This window comes from Oryctolagus cuniculus, chromosome 2, assembly GCF_051225735.1.
Source record: "Oryctolagus cuniculus isolate XC-2025 breed Fujian yellow rabbit chromosome 2, ASM5122573v1, whole genome shotgun sequence".
Lineage (NCBI taxonomy): Eukaryota > Metazoa > Chordata > Mammalia > Lagomorpha > Leporidae > Oryctolagus > Oryctolagus cuniculus.
In genome coordinates this window covers 86157348-86178493 of record NC_142868.1, presented here as the reverse complement: position 1 = coordinate 86178493, position 21146 = coordinate 86157348, and the positions used below count along the sequence as shown (strand labels likewise).

Below are 21146 nucleotides of genomic sequence, written 5' to 3'. Positions count from 1 at the left end.
TGCATCCCATGTCAGAGTGCCTGGTTTGAGTCCCAGCTACCCTGCTTCCAATCCAGCTCCCTGCTAATGTACCTCGGAATGCAACTGATAAAGGACCAAGTACTGGGTCCCTGCCACCCACGTAGAAGACCTAGATAGAGGTCCCAGTTCTGGCTTCACCCTGGCCCAGCCACAGTTGTTGAAAGCATTTGGAGAGTGAAGCAACAGACAGAGACCTTTCTTTCTTTGTCTTCTTCTGACTCTCTGCCTTTCAAATAAATATTTTAAAAACTTTATTATTAATATTATTAAGGGCTATGACTACAACCAAATATATCATTGCAAAGTGTTATTACTTATAACATTATAATAGTTTTGTATTTATGTTTTTTAATTTTATTATTACTATTACTATTAAGGTCCAGAAATATAGACAAAATACATCATCCCAAAGTGTTTATTAGTAGCCATAACATTATTGTGGTGTTATGACTACTATTATTATTGATATTTTATTATTAAGAGCTATATACCAGGCCCTATGCTAAGCACATTGCGTGTCAGACTCTCATTTCATACTCACAACAAAGTTATGAGGCAGGTCCTTTTGCTAAAGAAGCTGAAGTCCAGCCAGGCTGAGTGACATTCCTAGAGTGAGGATGGAGCTAACACCTGGACCTACTAGGCTCTGAGCTCACACCATGTGTTTGGAGAGTGCAAAGTGGAGACCCAGTGCTCGAAGCACAACTGTTTATACATGTTAATTGGGATTAGGTTTACATTTATTCTGCTTAGGTCACAAATCTCATTGTCCAGGTATACATGTCAGGTCTGATCAGGAACAACTGGAGCTTGGAATTGAATTTCCTGTGCTCCTTGCCCCCAACAGCTTGCAGGTTAAAGCTAAATGCATGTGTTATCCATCTCTGTAGCCAAGCGCCAGAGACATTTATTGGCCTAAAAGTTAAATAGCACAGGAGACATTCTCATCCAAGCCAGACCCTTTTGTCTTCCTTAGCCAGACGTTATGGTGACATGCAGGGAAACTGTGCACCGCAGAAGGGAAAGGTATTTTTCCAGGATCTTCTCTGGGAAGAAAGGAAGGGGAGTCCTTACATAAAAAGCACGATCGTACAGTTTTGATAGCTCCTTCCCCTTTCTGAAAGAAGAAACTGAGAAGCAAGTTGAAACTAATCTGTTGATAGACACCAGACACGACCAGATTTATGTTGCATAAGTGAACATGGGTCATGAGGTCCCAGCCCATCCTCACAGAATGGAAATGTCAGTCCACAGCTCAGAGTGCTGGCTGATTGATAGCTGGGTCTGCAGGAGCCCTTTAGCAGGGTCAAAAGTGAATTACAGCAGTAGAGTTCTATGGGTGATCAGCTCTGATGATGGCCAGCCCATAAACCTCCGAGGGCTCCAGCCCATATTCACCCCCACACGTTGTGAATACTGATTTCACCCTGGCTGATTTTATCCTTGTACATCTACAGAGAGGACAAGAACAAAGAAGAAAGCGTAATAACTAGAACAACAGAAACCATAATTACCAGGGCATTAAATACACTATTATAAAGGAATTTCAAAAAGTTCATGGAAAAATGGGCTTAAAAGACAAGTTTATTTCACTGCAAAAAAAAAATGAAATCCATATATATCTTTTCTGATAATATGCATTTTCCATGAACTTTTGGAAGATCCCTCCTGTGCATACATTTCAACTTTTTGCACCAAAATAAATGTATTTTTAATTCTATTTTCTAAGAACTTTTTGCAGTGTCCTTGTATGCCACAAGGATGAGAGACAGAAGACAGAACGCCTCTAATCATTTTCTTTCTTGTCTATCAAGTCTAATTGTTCAAATCTATAAAGTGTGGGGGAGGAAAGCAAGATTGAGAAGGAATTACAGCCCAAGTTAGAATAATGCCTCTTAGCAGGAGGTAACTTGCTCTCTCTTAGAGGAAACTGCTGGGTTTATACGAAAACATCTCTCTTTAATTCTTCTGGCAGTGAACTAAGGCATCATTCCTACACTACATGATTATTCAGGCAAATTCTGCCCAACCTTAATATGGAAATTATAAAATTAAAAATTATTAACTGACTACTCTGTTTCCAGAAATAGGGGAATGTGGGATGTATTAACAAACTGGGAAAGTGTGAGAAAAAGGGAAGCCAATACTCCTCACCTTTTTCAGAAACACAACGTGTCCAAGCCTGGGTCACTCCCTCTTATGTGGCTGGGACAGATCTTATCAGAAAGCAGTGGACACAGGCTGTGCAGAGACTGTCAGTCACCTTGCAGAGATCAAGAGACACCAAATCTCTCAAGAAAGAGATAAAGGCAATTGTGAATGTAAAACACTAAGTTAAATTTACTATCACACAAACCACGGACTACAGATAGGTCCTTGAAATGTTAAAACTCATACTTTTCCCTTAATAGGTTTATTGTCTTTCCTCTTGCACTTAAAATAATCAGAGTCTCTTAAAAAGATATCTTCTGTGTAGTTTACAAATGAGGCAAAATTGAAAGTCAAACTAAAAAAAAAAAATACAAAGTTCAAAAATGGTCCAATGCTTGAAAAGTGAGAACATGAATTAAAAAAAACAAACTTCAGGGCCTGATGCTGTGGTGTGGCAAGTTAAGCTTCTGCCTACAAGGCCACCATCACATGTTGGAGCACTGATTCAAGTGCTAGCTGCTCCACTTCAGATCCAGCTTCCTGCAAATATACCTGGGAAGGCAGCAAATGATGGCGCAAGAGCTTTGGCCCCTGCCACTCAGGCAGGAGACCTAGATGGAGTCCCAAGCTTACACCTGGCCCAGCCTAGGCCATTGTAGACATTTAGGAAATGAACAACTGGACAGATCTCTTTCTTTCTCTGTTGTTCCCTCTCTCTGTGTCACTCTGCCTTTTGAATAAAATAAAATAAATCTTAAATCATACCAAGAAAGATATTTTTAGAAATATATATAAAAACGGGGCCCACGCTGTGGCACAGCAGGTTAAAGCCCTGGCCTGAAGTGCCGGCATCCCATATGGGCACTGGTTCTAGTCCTGGCTGCTCCTCTTCTGATCCAGCTCTCTGCTGTGCCCTGGGATAGCAGTAGAAGATGGCCCAAGTCCTTGGGCCCCTGCGCCTGCGTGGGAGACCTGGAAGAAGCTCCTGGCACCTGGCTTCAGATCGGAGCAACTCCAGCTGTTGCGGCCATCTGGGGAGTGAACCAGCAGATGGAAGACCCCTCTCTCTCTCTCTCTCTCTCTCTCTCTCTCTCTGCCTCTCCTCTCTCTGTGTAACTCTGACTTTCAAGTAAATAAAATAAATCTTTAAAAAAAAGAAATATATATGAAAACAATGATTTTCCTAATAAGTGACATTTTCTCACAAATTAATAATACTAAAGTTCCAATAGGCACAAATATATTATTCTAAAGAAGAGACTACCAAACATGCTAAAGAGATATGGTCAACCATATCAATTACTGAAAATAGCAATGTCCTAGATCTGACTATTAAAATTTCAGGATATTTCATTTCAGTTGAGATAGATTTGAAAAAGTTACTAACAAAGATACTCAATTATTTCCACCAATAGCCTTCAGTTACTCTTACCCTTTGAGATAAACTTCTAGGAACCATTCCTAAAGACACACAAGATCTGCCTACCAGAATCTCAGCTTGCCCACTTAATAATACAAGAAAATAGAAGCTGGAAAAGGAGAAAGACATGGAAACAGGAGAATGGAGTGAGGGAGATAGAGAAGGAAAAGAGAAAGAAAGAGATACAGGATGAATTGTACTAGAGAAGTAAAACTAGCAAACATACCCTAATTTAGGAAAATAACTAATTATTAGATATTCACTAAATAAAACTTCCATAGATTACTATAAACCCAATGTTTTTATATGTGTCAAATAAAATGAGAAAACACTATGATTAAGTGTTATTTAAATCCCAGTACTAAGTTTCATGTTAATCACTATTAAACATCGTGTGTACTAATATCACTCAGAAAAGTTGTGATTTAACAAAAGCATAGATGTAAAGGATAAGTAATCTGTTCTTGTACTAGAGTCGGAGGAACTTTTCAAGTGCCACAATTATCAGCACATTATCTGGACTATAAAAAAAGCATTCAGTGAGTGTTGGAAGCATAAATAGTTGCAGGCTTGATGTGTGGCTTAGTCCCAGTTCCCTGGAAGACAGAGCCCAGGACGAAGCTGACATGCTACTGCTTTCATAGAAACTGCAGGGATAAAGGTTGGAGAAAACGTGAACACGAGACAAGGAAGGAAGAAAGCAAATAAAAGGGTGTGCATCATCACACTGCCCATATCTCCAAAGAAAGTTTAGCTAATTGTCCGTTCACATGGAATGGCTTTATTCGCTTTGGATGTACTGCCTGTTAGAACACCCATCAGAAAGAGAAAGGTGAAGAAAATCTACTGGCTTCCTTCTAGGTCTTGCCTGTCATTGGTGAAATTATACCCCATAAGATGTTAATGTCCAGCATCCATGTGTATCATCTGGTTATGCAAGTGGGCACTGGAGAAGCCAGATCTCATGGCCCATGGCACTGAGTCTTGCAGCAACAAGTCCTACAGAGCCTCTGTTGATCCAGGTGGGTTGAGTCTGAGTATTTTGGAGGAGTTCTGGAGTATTGGAGGCTTCTGCCATAGTGAGACTCGTAGCAGCCGAGCTGGAGAACAGCGAGAGGAGGCAGAGAGGTAGCCAATGTGTGCCGAGGTGTGTCATCTGACCAAGACTCCACAGAGGAGCCTGAAGGCAGGTGGAACCAATCAGAATTAGAAAGGAACCTGGCTTGGGTCTGACACAACTTTTGTTATTACTTTGGTATCACAGAGCTGATACACTTAATTGCACCAGTAGAAATTCTGTGCCCTGGACAATCTGTATATGCGTCCCTCTCTGGCTCTGTAAAGTCAAACTGTAAGTGAAACATTGGGCTCATTTCCAATTGTCCTAGAACAAATGAAACAGTGAGCATGAAACAAGACAGAAAGTGAAAAATACTGGGGTGCCACAGTTAAGAGACCATTTGAGGTGCTTATATCCCATATAAAAGTTCCCAGGTTTGAATTCTGGCTCCTCTTATTACTTTTTTTAAACTTTTATTTAATAAATATAAATTTCCAAAGTATAGCTTTTGGATTATAGTGGCTCCCCCCTCCCAATAACTTCTCTCCCACCCACAACCCTCCTATCTCCTGCTCCCTCTCCCATTCCATTCTTCATCAAGATTCATTTTTAATTCTCTTTATATAAAGAAGACCAATTTAGTATATATTAAGTAAAGATTTCAACAGTTTGCACCCACACAGAAACACAAAGTATAAAGTACTGTTTGAGTATTAGTTATAGCATTAATTCACATTGTACTACACATTAAGGACAAAGATCCTACATGGGGAGTAAGTGCACAGTGACTCCTGTTGTTGATTTAACAATTGACACTCTTGTTTATGGCATCAATAATCACCCTAAGCTCTTGTCATGAGTTGCCAAGGCTATGGAAGCCTTTTGAGTTTACTAACTTCGATCTTATTTAGACAAGGTCATAGTCAAAGTGGAAGTTATCTCCTCCCTTCAGAGAAAGGTACCTTCTTCTTTGATGGCCTGTTCTTTCCACTGGGATCTCACTCCCAGAGATCTTTCATTTAGGTTTTTTATTTATTTATTTATTTATTTATTTTGCCAGAGTTTCTTGGCTTTCCATGTCTGAAATACTCTCATTGGCTCTTCAGCCAGATCTGAATGCCTTAAGGGCTGATTCTGAGGCCACAGTGCTGTTGAGGACATCTGCCATTCTATGGGTCTGCTGTGTATCCCGCTTCCCATGTTGGATCATTCTCTCCTTTTTCATTCTATCAGTTAGTATTAGCAGACACTATTCTTGTTTATGTGATCCTTTTGACTCTTAATCCTATCATTATGATCAATTGTGAACTGAAACTGATCACTTTGATTAGTGAGATGGCATTGGTACATGCCACCTTGATGGGATTGAATTGGAATCCCCTGGCACGTTTCTAACTCTACCAGGTGCTCGGATTCCTGCCATCCACATGGGATACCTAGATTATGACCCTGGCTCTTGTCTTTGGCCTGGCCCAGCCCCAATTATTTTGGGCACCGGGGGAGTGATTCAGCAGATGGGCAATATCTCTCTCTCCATCTCTCTCTCTGTCTCTCTCTCTCTCTCTGCCTTTCAAATGAATAAAAGCAAATACATAAATAAAAATTCTAAAAATACAACCATAATGAGGAAGTCTGGAAAACATTCTACTTGGGGAAGAGTTGAGGGCATTGTGATTATTTGCCAAGAAGGAGGAAGAAGAATGATTAATGATCCCTAAATTCTTTATCAGTTGTTAAATTACAAAGTCATTCAGATATTCAACTGAGAAGTATGAACTACAGAACCTGAAGACTTGCTAATATAAACAGAATGAACAGGATGTGTTTCTCATTCAAAGAGGCTAATAAACTTTTACCATTGCTTTCCTTTATTGGGTAACAGTTATCCCTTGCAATAAATAACATTTCCCCAAAAAATATATAGAATAGTGAAAAATAATAAAAACACTAATAATAATAACAGCAACAACAATAAAGTCATATGATTGCTTTGCACACATATAGCACACTGGAGGCACTAAGATTATGCTCTATATCTTCTGGTTTTCATAACACTCCTGTCCTCAGCAGAAAAGACGCAACTTGAGGTGATATAAAGAGAGGCAGAATCATTCTGGAACACAGGGGCAGTCAAAAAGATTGCTGCCTCAGAAATGAGAAAAGTACAGTAATTACTTGTTTTGTGTCGTGCTTACAGGCAGCAATATCTTTATTCTTGGATTAAGTATGAGAACCTGAAGTCATCTGTTCCTTGTACTATCCTCTCAGGCTATGGATGGCAACGGCCAGGCTGAACTCCAGCTCAGCATTTTCCTGGGCTTCCAAGGGACATCGGTCATTTCTGAAGGGATAACTTCTACCGGGTCTTTGTGTTCTTTGTGTATTTTCAGCTTCTTTTGGGTACTGGTCATAACTGACTGTGCTGACCGTTTTTCTGGGCCCTATCAAGGTCGCATTGCTCTACTTTCCATGACTATCCCCAGAGTCTTGTACCTCTCATCCACCTCTGTCTCACGCTTTAGGAAAAATGTATCCAAATCTGTTCCACCCAGAATCCACAGAGTATGGTGCTAGGCTGCCTGGTCTCAAAGTTGAATAGTCATGTGTCACTTCATGAGGGAGATTCATTCTGAGAAATGAATGATTAGGTGGCTTTGTTCTTGTGCAAGCACAGAATGAATTCATACAAACTAAGACAGCTATGATGTCACCAGGTAATACAATTTTTTCAGGTCACCATCCCGTGTGTGAACTGAAATGTTGTTATGCTGTACATGATTGTATTCAAATTGAACCAATTACCTTGGTGGCGGCTGCTGCTGCTGCTGCTCCATTTCCTCTTCCTCTTCCTCTGATCATAAGTGATGTAAGGTTATAATGACTGGAGATCAATTAACCTTACGTAATTAAAATTTTGCAAGACATCACCTCCAAGTAACTGTGTCCTTCTATTAAGCCGAGAAGCAATTTTCTTGAAATACCATCTCTCATGCTACTCCTCAGGCAGAACTTCTCACGGGGCCCATTTCCCACAGAATCACACCCCTCCAACCTCAGCTGAGCGTCTGGGCCAATCACAATTCCTCTGCATCTTTATCTGTGCCCTCCTCATCTCCCAAACTGAGAGTGCCCTGTCTCATTAGACTTTCTGCCTCTATGCCCCTGTTCTGCCCCTCCTCTTCCTCATGATGCTGTCTTCCTTCCAAGGCTTCCTGTATTCCCACAATCCCATCCTACACCCTCCACCAACCTTCCTTATTTCTTTCTTTTCTTTTTTTTTTTTTTTTGAGTACTTTTTTTTTTTTTTTGACAGGCAGAGTGGACAGTGAGAGAGAGAGAGAGAGAGAGAGAGAAAGGTCTTCCTTTTTCTGTTGGTTCACCCCCAAAATGGCCACTGCAGTTGGCGCACCGCACTGATCCGAAGGCAGGAGCCAGGTGCTTCTCCTGGTCTCCCATGGGGTACAGGGCCCAAGTACTTGAGCCATCCTCCACTGCACTCCTGGGCCACAGCAGAGAGCTGGACTGGAAGAGAAGCAACCGGGACAGAATCCGGCGCCCTGACTGGGACTAGAACCTGGTGTGCTGGCGCCACAGGTGGAGGATTAGTCTAGTGAGCCGCGGCGCTGGCCCTCCTTATTTCTTTACCCCAGACTTGTCAGATGCTTTCTTGGAACAAGTATGATAAAATGATCATGCTCTGCTTGGCTCTTCAGAGTGCCCTTCCATGGGTAGGGGTTCCATGCCTGTCAGCAAGATTCACTATTTCATCCAAATTCTTATACTCTCTAGAAATCCTAGCACAGATTTGCTGCATAGGATTAACTTTAGAATTATTGCGGTTCTCGTTTTTATGGCAAAGTTTAATCATGATATATATATATGCATATATATACACATGCATTTATGTGTAGTGGAATTATATTTAAAAGTGTAAAAATGGTAGCATTTGGGATTGCAAGAGAGAGAGAAAGAGAGAGCGAGCATACTTGGATATATAGTATACTTCAATAGAAAAGGGAACAGCAGAACAGCATGAAAATTTTTTTATCAAATGAACCAGGTCTTAATAGCTTTATTTATGCAGTATTATCTAATTTAATACCCTCTCTAAGCCCCAAAATAGAAATATTAACGTTGTAATCTTCTGTTAACTTAAATATAAAATGAAAACACACAAATTGTCTGTCATGATTCATCAATATATAACTGAGTGAAGAATTGAACCAATTTCTGTTTGATCCAAAAGTCTATAGTCTTCCCACAAGGTCCTGCCTCCCCTCATGGGAATTCATGAAACCTAAATCCTAAACCGACCTTTGGCCACCAACCTGAATCAAGTCACTTCATATTCCTGAGCTTCAATGTCAGGTTCCTAAACTCTGAAATGAGGGAGATGAGGCTAACACAATAGCCATAAAATTTTTTTTAAACATAACCCATAATAGGAAATAATACTTTAAATTGCAACCACATATATACAAAACAGATATATATAACTACACTTATATAATACATACACATAAAAATATTTTATATATGTGTAATTACAAATACATAAGTATATGTATTTATACAGAGAGAATTCAAAACTTTCTATTAATATTTGTAATATTTTAATAGTACATGAAAGTAATCTATTTTATTCTTTTTTTAGTCCATTCTACTTCCATGTCTTAAATGTTTATCTCCAACTCACTGATGTGATTTCACAACCTGATCACAATTTGACCCTAGACTAGATCTCTGAAATCTCTTTTTGCTGTACAGTGTAAGGTTTTGACTGTCAGCTGGCTGAAAGCTGCAGAGTAGAATCCAAGCCCATGGCCTTAATCTCCCTTCCTCTGCTACTAAAGACACAGGTCAGCACACTTGTGCCATGAGGTTGTATGCAAGTTCAACCATTGACATATCCTGTCATCTAGGGCAAACCACCTGCTTCTAAACCTTTATTTGTAAATTGAAAAGAATGAAACTCTTCACTGACCCCACAGAATTGGCACAGGGAAAAGTCAGAATGTCTTCAAAGCCCTTTGGAAATGCCAAATGACCTCCTTGAAAGCGTCCCTTTCTATCAGCAAGAAATATTCTCCAGCAGACATCGCCATGAAAGTGATGTAGAAAATACACCATTTGGGGTAGGCATGTGAATCAGGACTTAAGACACTAATTAAGAAATCTGCATCTCACATGGGAGTACCTGGGCCCCTGCCTCAGCTCCTCAGTCCAGCTTCTTGCTAATGTGGAGACAGCAGGTAAAATCCTGTCACCACATGGGAAACCTGGATTGAGCTCTTGTCTTGGTTTTGGCCTCAGCCCAGCCCCCGTCACTGTAGGCATTTAGGAGTGTACCAGTGTATAGGAACTGGGTCTTTCCTCTCCAACTTCATAAAAAAATAAATAAATACCTTAAAAACTAAAATACACCATTGGACTCTTTTCTTTGGCAAAGCTGAAGTAGATATCTTCATAATGCCCTCATCCTCCAACATAAATGGTTACTTTATATTAAAAGAGGGGAGGAGTGGAAAGAAATGGAAAGATAAGGAGAGATAATATCTAGTTTTTAAATCTGGCACAGAATCTTAGAAAAATAAAATATATTCTTAAATCTATTATACATTTTTAAGGTCTTTTTTCACAGTATTTCCAAAGAGGTAAAGTAACTTCTTCAATTTAATTGTTTATTGACTTCAGAGGTGGTCAGCTACAACCAAAAGTTGATCCTCCTATCGCAGACGGTGCTCAAGTATGAGCCAGCACTTGGTTAAGTTGGAAAGAAAACTGGAGCACACAATGATGGGGCACTAGGTGTTGCTTAAGGACACTGATTGATCTGACAAAAATGCATGTGGAATCATCTTTTGCCAACTGTGAATCAGACTCAATTATTCCCCATCCATACCCCTTGCCATATGACTGTGCATTCTTTCCACCAGAAGGTAAAGTCTTCCTTCTTCCCATGCCCTTGAATCTGAAATGGTCTTATCACTGACTTTGTCCAACAGAATGTGCTGCACAACATTATGCCCGTTCTGAGTCTGGACTTTAAGATGCCTAGTTCTTGTATAACCTTGTCCAGTCTCCCTGAAATAAAAACAGCCAGACTTCTGGATGATGAGTGATAGCATTCTCATCATACCAGCCAACAGTCATCTGACCACAACAGGTCTAAGAAGCCATCTCAGGTCAACCAGCTACCCACTACTGACCTGCAGCTGACCACAGATATGTGACCAAGTCCTGCTGGGCTCTCAAAAGCTTACCCAGATCAGAGACGTCACAGACCAACAGACTCCTGTACAATAACACAGACTTACTCCTTTACACTATTGAGTTTTGGGGAGTTTCTGATACATAATAGCTCTCCAGTCACAGCCTGAGTTAGACAGCATTAAACAAGATGAACAACCCTGAAAAGCCTTTCTAACCCCAAGAGTAAATAATTTTTAAAGTCCCAAACACTATCGCTCTTTTTATTACCACCAATACACATGTATTTAAATCTTTACAAATATTTTTAATGTATCAAAAACTATAAACAGAAGCTCAACTGCACACAGTGGCAGAGACCACCATGCTAAGATTGCTTCAGAACTTTTGTGTTTTCACTGCACTCTCACACCCAGAAAAGGCATGGCTACCACCTGACTTACGGACTGGGGAACCACACAGCTCCCCCCTGGGCAGCTTTGCCACTACACAGATATTCCCTACCCCACCCAAGCAGTGTATGCCCATGCTGTTGTGTAGAGATACTGGGGCCCGGGCCAGGCAGGGGAGCTATAGACAGAATGCTGCACCTGCATCTCCCTTGAACCAAGCTTGGACTTGCTCTTAAGGTCTAATTAAGAGGATGATGTGGGATGCTCTGCCTTCTTTTTTCAAACTACAAATCTCCACTGCTCTTTATTTCCTTATTATTCTTCCTATCTGCTGCCAAGCCAGGGACACCAAAGGATTTGCAGAAGTGTGTTCTGTCCTGAGGCAACAAGGACAGAGCAGTCAGCATGAGGAAGGGACAGAGCTGATGTCCTCCTGGGCCCTCCCACTGCAGCTGTGGTGAAGCAGGTGTGCGGCTGCTCAGGCATCCTTCCCCTTTGTCCCTGACCTCTTGGCATTATCCTTTCATTATCCAACATTGACTTTTCATCCAACAATGAGGAATTAAGTCAATTCTCACTCAGATACAGCAACAGCACCCACCTGTGAGTCTCTCTGCTATGTCTGACCATGGAGACATATTTCATGTTTCCAGGCAGAGAGAAAAGAGGAGGAAGCAGTGTGGACAAATGAACTTTGCCATTTAAGTGAATTCAAATCCACTTGACATTTCACATAGACTCTGCAAAGAACAGAGCTTGTGTAAAAAACTTGTTACCAGCCACCTTGCTGCCACTGCCTTGCAAGTTTGTAAATCAGTCTCCAGTGGTATCATTCATTTTCAGATGGCAGCTCCCTAAAATATTTTACAAGCTAAATTGGTCTAAGTTCTTGAATAAAGGAGAAGAAGGAAAGATCTATTTGTTTACCAATTCAACAATTATTGAGCGTCAGTCACAGACAAACCCATCATAGAGGCTGAAGGCACTACAGAGAGCAAAGCTCTAGAAGAAAGGAAGAGCCCACTCACCTTCCATTCTCTCCCCTACAGAGAGCGCTCTGGAGCAGGGAATTGTTACGATCTAGCTCAGAACAGAAGCATTAAATATTTCCTTGGCCTAATAAGAAGAGTCTTAATTATGTTAGAATATTAATAATATATAACTATATGGTAGGCACTACTAAGTGGCTGCATTATTTTCATTAACTTTAAATCAGGCCTTGTCCTAAGGGCTTTGGTGGATGGCAGATGGGATCCTCAGAATGAATCTATGGGACAGCCATTGATCCTATACTCATCGCACACCAGGAGCTGAGGAGTGGAGAGCTGAGTGAATTCCCTGCACTCGCTTTCCTGGTGGAGTCATGAATGGGATCCAGACAGCCTGACCCCAGAGCTCACACTTGGCCCCATCATCACTACACCTCACTGCCCACCCTTCTAAGTTCATTTAACCTAAATTGTATCAAAAATCTCAAAACATAAGAAATATCATTTTTCTGTAGGTGAATAAGGAAGGGGTCCATAGAAGGAGATTAATCTGCGTCAAAGAGAGATGTCTTAGATTTTAGAGAGTCTGGTCCAAAAATAACAGAGAAATACAACTTTTTGGTGCATCCCCTGCTACCACATTCATAATTCCAGGGCTAACTCCCTTCCCCAGTCCTCACTCTATGCACACTGTGGGGAAATGTCTGATAGACTTGATAAATACACAGAGTCATGGTGAGGAAGAGAAAAATCACTGGATTGGTATGGGTGTCTTGTTTGGAAAAACTACTTGTTTTTTCTGTCCAAGATCCAGTCAGAATGTGGCAGAGCTGGGAATCCACAGATACTACCACACTCATCTGTGTCTCTGAAGACATAAAACAAACACTCTTTTCAGCCTAAAAGCTGGGGTAGAAATTGAGAAGACAATGCTCTCGTTTCCCTTCCTTTGATCTGGAGCAGAAAGTCACTAAAGGAAGAGTAGATGGGCGTTTGGCACAGCAGCTAATATGCCACTTGGGATGCCCACATCATGTGTCAGAGGGGCTGGATTCAAATTCCAGATCCACGCTCAATTCCAGCTTCCTGCTAAGGCACATCAGGGAGGTAACGTGACTGTTGGAGGACTTGAGTCCCTGCCACCCACATGGGAGACCCAGATGGAGTTCTTGGCTTTGGGCTTTGGGATTTGGCCTGACTCAACCTGGTCATGACAGGCATTTGAAAAGTGAATCAACAGATGAGAGATACCTTCTCTCTCTCTCTCTCTCTGCTCCCCCTCTCTCTGCCTCCCCCCACACTCCCACTCCCCATTCCCTCTCCTTTCCTGGATCTCTGGAAAGGAAGGGAGGGAGGGAGGGAAGAAAGAAGGAAACAATGAAGGAAGTGGAGGAGGGAGGAGAGGATATATTCGCTTGGAGAAGGCAGGATTTTACCCTATCTCCCACTTTAGACTCTTACCAATGATCACCTCCAAGGTGTCCCCCACACACCAGTCAAGGGGTGCTTCACCAGGGCAAAAGATATCTTGTCAAAAGGAGTTTAGCAAAGAGAAACAAGTGAGGTTTAACTCCCCGAGAATCTCCATGGCCTATGTAGAATTTCAATGGACTTCAGAAATGCCCACAAGGGGCCAGTGCTCTGGAACAGCTGATTAAGTCACTGCCTGAAATGCCAGCATCCCATATGGGTGCCAGTTCGAGTCCCTGCTGTTCCGTTTCTGATCCAACTCCCTGCTAATGTGTCTGGGAAGGCAGCGGAAAATGGCCAAAGTGATGGGACCCCTGTACCCATGTGGGAGACCTGACAAAAGCTCCTGGCTTTGGCCTGGCCCAGCCTCGCCTTTATGGCCATTTGGAGAGTGAACCAGTGGATGGAAGATATTGGAAAATATATATATCTCCATCTCTCTGTAACTTTGCCTTTCAAATAAATCCTTTAAAAACAGAATTTCCTCTACTTTCTGATAGCATGTAATCTAGAAAAAGCCTGATTCATATGCTCCCCCTAAATTACCCAACAAAGCCCAAGTCCTATTCAGTAGTAGGTTTTTCCCTACACCCTTTCCTGAGGCACCCCATAGTGCCACAATGAGAAATGAATCCAACTTGGTCATCCACCAGTGTGTTGCTGGCTACAAGGCATCAACAAGGCAAGGATGGCTGGCAAGCTTTCCAGAGAGTGTCCACATTTGGGATGAAGTCATCTGTCAGCACTTGCTGTTTAACAACAAAAAGCTCCAAGCATCAATGTCATAATGCACAAGGGATTCATTGTTCATGAATCTGATTTTGGCAGCACTCACTAAGATTGCTGAGAGCAGCTGACTTCCAACTGCTCTGGGCTGGGTTGACTAACCACCTGAGCTCTGCTCCGTGTGTGAACTCCTCCAGCAGGCTCGCTCTCGTACAATAGAGCAAGAGGAAATGAGCCTGGGATATTGAGGAGCAAGGCCCAGAGCTGGCACAATATTACTACTGATTCATTTTCTAAACAAAGCAAAGAAATTTACCAGTATCCAAAGCAAGTTGAAAAACCAGACCAGATTCAGAACAGAGGTGGAGCAGCTTGGGAAACAGACATCACCTGTCTAGTGAGAGCAACTGTAAAGTCCATGCACAGGGAATGGGTAAAGGGAGTGGTGAGGAACTCGTGTTATCATCGCAATCTAGCACAGGTGGCTTCTTAGCCTACAAAACATGGATGAAAACTATAGCTGGACTTTAAGGATCCTGTAACATCATCAGTGAGAGGCAAGGTGAGGCCAGGACAGCCAGAAATCCTCTTTCCCACACATTCTCATCTAATCAAACCAAAAGTGATCAAACAGACTGATTCACACCAGTCCTGGGCTCCACTCATGGACCCCATCAGGACATACAAGGAACATACAAGGAGCATACAAGGAACACAGCTTTCTTTCAGTATAACTGGAAGATGCTTCATCCAGGACCTGAGCTTGGAGAGCCCCATTTGTCCCACTGTTCTTGTTCTCCCACTCTGCAAGGTTCAAGGAATTGAATGACAAAATATCTATTTATTGTCTAGTGAGACTCAGCATTTTCTAAGGAAACACTAAAATGATTTATGTGAACCAAGTATTATATAGGATCGGACACAAATTTATTTTGCCCCTATTAACCAGCAATGCAGTATCAGAATGATATCTGAGGGCCGATGCTGTGGCGCAGCAGGTTAAAGCCCTGGCCTGAAGCACTGGCATCCCCTAAGGGCACCGGTTCTAGTCCCGGCTGCTCTTCTTCCCATCCAGCTCTCTGTTATGGCCTGGGAAAGCAGTAGAAGATGGCCCAAGTGCTTGGGCCCCTGCACCCACGTGGGAGACCTGGAGGAAGCTCCTGGCTCCTGGCTTCAAATCAGTGCAGCTCCAGCCATTGCAGCCATCTGGAGGGTGAACCAGTAGAAGGAAGACCTCTCTCTCTCTCTACCTCTCTCTGTCTTTCAAATAAATAAAATAACTCTATCTTTCAAATAAATTAAATAAATCTTAAAAAAAAAAGAATGATATCTGAATGGACAAAATAAGGAAGGTACGATTTTTCTGTCCATCAGAATTATAGAAGTATACATTTGTGACCCTGGGCTTATTCATCTCCAACAATGGATACTTTTTCAAGAAGTCTGAAACCTTTGAAGAGTCATCCACAGAACTCCCTATCATGTTTTCCTCCACCTCTGACCTAGAAGTCAATATTGGAGAATGATGAATAACATTTTCTCCATCTGTTTGATTGAAAATATTCTCTTTAAACTCTGGGGTCCTCCCTGATTTGTAGTGTTAACTCTTTTTTTTTTTATTTTCCAAATGAGATTACTTTATAAATACCTCACAGCCTGTTGTGAGAATCAAATTAGATAGCAGATGTGAAAGTATTTTGAAAGTTCAAAATGTTATAGAAATGTAAGGTTATTTGACATGCTGTTACGATAACAGCAATCTAAATGTGCTAATAAGCATTGCTTTCTCATTATCAAGGCAGATTGGTAGGGTAGAAATAACACCAGATCAAGTCAGTACTCTCCTGCTAACAGTTTCAGCTCTGCCACTGCCTGGGGAGTACGACCCTGGGAAAGTCACTTCCCACTCCTACCTTGAAATTCTCATTAGTAAAGTGAAAGGTGGACCTACAAGATATCGAAGGCCATTTGAGCTCTAAGTAAAATATCTTGTTGGCTCTTTTTTGGCAACAGAGCTTTTCAATTATTGGAGGAAGAAGCACACACACACACACACACACCGTATAGATGATAGATGACATAAATATATAGATACAGATATTTGTGTATGTATATGTGTGTGTCTCCCTCTCTCTGTAAATTGTTTTTCAAATAAATAAGTCTTTATAAAAAAAAAGTACTCTCAAATGTTTCAAAACAAATTCTTTCAAATGTCAAAGATCACTTTAAGCTCCCACTTGTAGAGCAATATCTACAAATAAGTATATGCTTCACGCTAATATCAAGGACTCTAGAGCAAATAAATATTCATGCATTGGGTCTTAGGGTCCCCATCTTCAAGTTGTTTAATTGTTAATCAAATTATTTTTTCAAGCTCTAGTTATATTTTTCCAAGTGACTTTTGAATACTTTCATTCATCCTTCTAAAAATGAATGAGGAGACTTCTAAAACTTCATGGAAATTACATGTTATGTTACATATGATATGCATGGACCTACACAGCCTCTGCATTAGATGTTCCGTGCTTCTCAAGGTAACACACTCCATCCTTTCTATTAATTAGTAAAGTAAATCTTCATCTTTAGATACAAAAGTAAATTTATCTTTAAAAAAGATTTATTTATTCAAAATGCAGAGTGACAGAAAGGGAGAAGCAGAGAGAAAGAGAGAGAGGAGAGAATTGTTCACGTACTGGTTCACTCCCAAAATGGCCACATCTGCTGGAGCTGGGCCAGGCCAAAGCCTAGAGCCAGGAACTCCATCCAGTCTCCCACATGGGTGACCAGGATATCAAGTACTTGGGTCATCATCTGCAGCCTCCCAAGGCACATTAGCAGGAAGCTGGATCAGAAGCAGAGCATCTGGGACTAGAACTGGTACTCTGATACAGGATATCAGTGTTGCAAGTGGCAGCTTAACCCACTGTGCCACAACACTAGCCCCTAAATTTATCTTTTGATACCATTTTTCCATAAACTCTTTGAAGTACATTCATATTTCATAATGTAAATGTCTAAAGTAAATTTTAACATCTCCTTCCCCTTAACTATAGTTTAGGGAGATGTGTATTATGTCCTATAGTGCCCAACATATGTGGTTTCATTAAAAAACAACCAAGAATAGTACTGGTTCGGCCACCGATCTTTCACTTTAATTACATCACTTGTAAATGAATAGTAAGATTTATATCCATAGCCTACATTCAGGACCTATCTAAAACAATTTATAAGGGCTACATCAAAACAAATCTTTTAATCAATTGCTTGCTATATACAAAACTGAGTATCTACTAAGTGCATAGTATATGCTGACCATTGCCAAATATTGTAGAAAATATGAAAGCAGAAGACATGGTTGCTGCTCTGGAGACTATATATATATATAATCTAGAGACTATATATATTTATATAGTCTATATATATATAATCATATATAGTCTATATGTTTATATATATATATATATATATATATATATATATACACACACACACACACACACACACACAAAATTAGAGAACACTTGAATACTCCGTGGCAGAAAATAATCAAATACTGACTTGTCTACAATGGATAATTATTCTGTTGCACTTCAGAGTAAGGGCTTATATTGTCACTACTGGAGCCCAGCAACACATAGGCAAGCAGCTAAGTAATTCTTAGGCAAAAGCTTCCTGGTGAAGTAAACTATTCTAAATCCCTAGGCATAACATTTTTTGTTGTTGTGTTCATTTGGTTGTCTTTTCCCATAGAGGCCTCTTTCTTCCCATACCTTCAAAATTAGGGCATTCTTGAATCTAAGATTCCACAACGCTATTCATTTTTGTTACCCTATTATCACCACCAATTCCGGTCTGGGAATTATTCCAATCTCAAGTTCAGGTATTTTGTCCCAAGTCATTGCTTCCACATTCTCAACAGCTTGCTCGAGCTCCAGTTAAATTTCCCCAAATGCCTTTTGGACATTTCCATCTACACTTCCAAGAATTCTTTCGAGGTTTGCATGTGTAAACTCAATCTCAACATCATTCTGCCTTGGAGAGTTCCCTTTCCTTTCCTTGACAGTCCCATCAGACAGGTGAGCTCAGATATCTTTAGTCTCATCCTTCAGCCTCTGTCTATAAGAGTGCCCTTCAAAATGTTAATGGAAAGTGTATATTATTAGAAAATTATGGGGGCCAGCACTGTGGTGCAGCGGGTTAACGCCCTGGCCTGAAGCACTGGCAACCCATATGGGTGCTGGTTCTAGTCCTGGCTGCTCCTCTTCTGATCCAGCTCTCTGCTATGGCCTGGGAAAGTAAAAGATGGCCCAAGTCTTTGGGCTCCTGCACCCACGTGGGAGACCAGGAAGAAGCTCCTGGCTCCTGGCTTCAGACCAGTACAGCTCTAGACGTTGCAGCCATCTGGAGAGTGAACCAGCAGAAGGAAGACCTCTCTCTCTCTGTCTCTACCTCACTCTGTAACTCTTTAAATTAAATAAAATAAATCTTTAAAAAAATTATGTATGAGTATCAAAAAATTTGCTTAAAATTAAATGTCTTTAATTCCATTTTTATGAACTTTTTGAAGAACCTTTTTGTTCCTCATACATTTTATCTTTCTCCTATTGTTTTGGCTTAGCCCTCCCTTATTCATTCAGACATTGTTCACTAAAATATACTCTTTAATGAATCTCCCTAGCTCTGAGTTTCTACCTCTCCCACCCATGCCTTCTCCCAGCCCCCCAGCTTTCACAATAAACTCACCATCATTGATGAGCACAGAGGAGGGTGGTGAAGTGGGACAGAAAAGAGTGTGTCTTGACCTTGAAATCAGGTAGAAATCCAATCAAAGCTCAGCATTCGCATCATTACATGTCCTTTAAAGTTTCTGAAATTCTCTGCCCTCCACTCTAAAATGAGAATTGTTCCACATATACACCAGGATGATGAAGATTTAAATGGAATAATGTATAACAACATAGTACAAAGGAAGATCTTAATAACTAACAATTCTTGCAATTATCATTATTACAAAATGAAGTTTCCTACTCAAAATCCTACTGTAAGAATCTTGTATCTATGTTTGCCATAAAGTCTCTCCCCTTCAAATTTCTTTCCACTAGGACAAATACTATTTATTCTATAAGATACTATTTTTGTCGCTGACATCCTCAAAGAAATCTACATGACTACCATAGTGTAAATGAGCCCTCCCATTGAATTATTAGATAATCTTATATTCAAGGCTTTGAATTTAAACACATACCAACTTGTTACATATTTTAAATTCATATTAAATGATTCTCACTGTTTTAGTTTTCTAATTAGAACATAAAGCCATGATTTTAGGGAATGCCATTTATGCCATAAGTCCAGTGCTGTTCTCAGAGTAGGAATTTGATAAATATTTGTTGAACTGATAAATAAATAAAAGGCTGCATTAATAAAACAGAGAAGCAAGAGTTGGCACAAGGATTAATGAAAGTTGGAGTCATATTTTGGTGGGAGCTGAATGCTAAGAAAAAGCAGTGACATGATTAAAGTGTAAAATAAGGAAGTCTGATATATCAATGCTGCCCACAATGAATTCTGGCCAAAGAGTTGAGAAGCAGAGGGATTATCCAGAAATCCTTGTTAAGAATTAGAGGAAGAGAAATGAATCCAGAATAATGAAAGCATCGAAATGGGAGAATTCAATGAGCATCTCATGGAAAGAAACAAATCAGGTGAATGAGTAAGTGCATCTAACATGTAAGCAAGAACACAGTGAGCTGATGTTGAAGACTAGAGAAAGCTGAATTTGTGAAAGAAATGGAGAAACTAAAAAATCATCTTTAGAGAAGGAGAACATGTTTTGCTATGCTGAAGGCATTGTTAAGCATGGAAATTTGGATGTTCAAGAGATCGGCATGCAGCCAATGTAAGAAAACTCCTTACACGCTGTCAGCAAAGACTGCAGAAACCCCAAAAAGATGGAACACTACTTGCTTCATATTGCTTCAGAGGGCTGCATAATGTTTAAGAAAGAGTCTCATAATGATGCTTATTTGGATACTCAGTTCAAACTTTCTTCTATACTTGTAACTAGCCAACAAAACTCTGAGGGCAGAGACTATGAACAAGACGGATCATTGTTACCAGTAGCTCTCTTGTGTTCATATTTCCTTGCCCCATTCCATCCAAGATATAAACTGTTGTGGGTAGGATGGTTTGGGGCAAGAGGAAATGTACCTAAACTTCTTCTAACTAAACTAAAGTTAGAGATTGTATTTGCCCTCCCATTCAAAATAACCACAAATGTGCTCAGATTTCCAGCACTAGCTCCAGGTTAGAATGATGCTGATCTCTGAGAGATGGGAAACGAATTTAACAAGTGTCCCAGCTGATTACCTTGAGAAGGTTTTTAGGCCACAACAAGGGGAGGAGAAACACATGCAATGCTGGGCACAGCCTCATAGTCAAGAAGCCAGAGATGAGCCATCACAGCATGTAGGAGAGGAGAGAGCTACACAGAGAGAACACCCAAGATCTGCAGAGGGCAATGAGGCAGCTACCCAGGCAAGGGGAAAGAAACATCTAGAAGATTTGAGGAAACAGTGCCTGGGTTCAAGCAGGTAAAGAAGAGTGCCAATTCTCACCATTTAGAATAGAAAAATTCATGATTCACTGGATGTTGGGTAAAGCAGAGTAGTCCATACTCTGCTTGGTGGGAGGCTGTATTGCAAGGT

General features: G+C 40.7%; 1 protein-coding gene across 2 annotated transcripts in view; it reads right to left on the bottom strand.

Moving 5' to 3' along the window:
• The window catches only part of LOC127487680 (dnaJ homolog subfamily C member 15-like), a 104946-nt gene that overhangs the window by 37160 nt on the left and 46640 nt on the right, over positions 1-21146 (bottom strand). The window contains exon 2 of one of the 2 annotated variants that reach the window (XM_089327350.1): positions 19194-19328. The exons of the other annotated variant lie outside the window; for it this stretch is intronic. Within the exon in view, the coding sequence (XP_089183476.1) occupies positions 19249-19328 (80 nt within the window). The 3' untranslated portion in view covers positions 19194-19248. Of the gene's footprint in view, positions 1-19193; positions 19329-21146 lie in introns of those variants that run through there. 2 annotated transcript variants of the gene reach the window in all.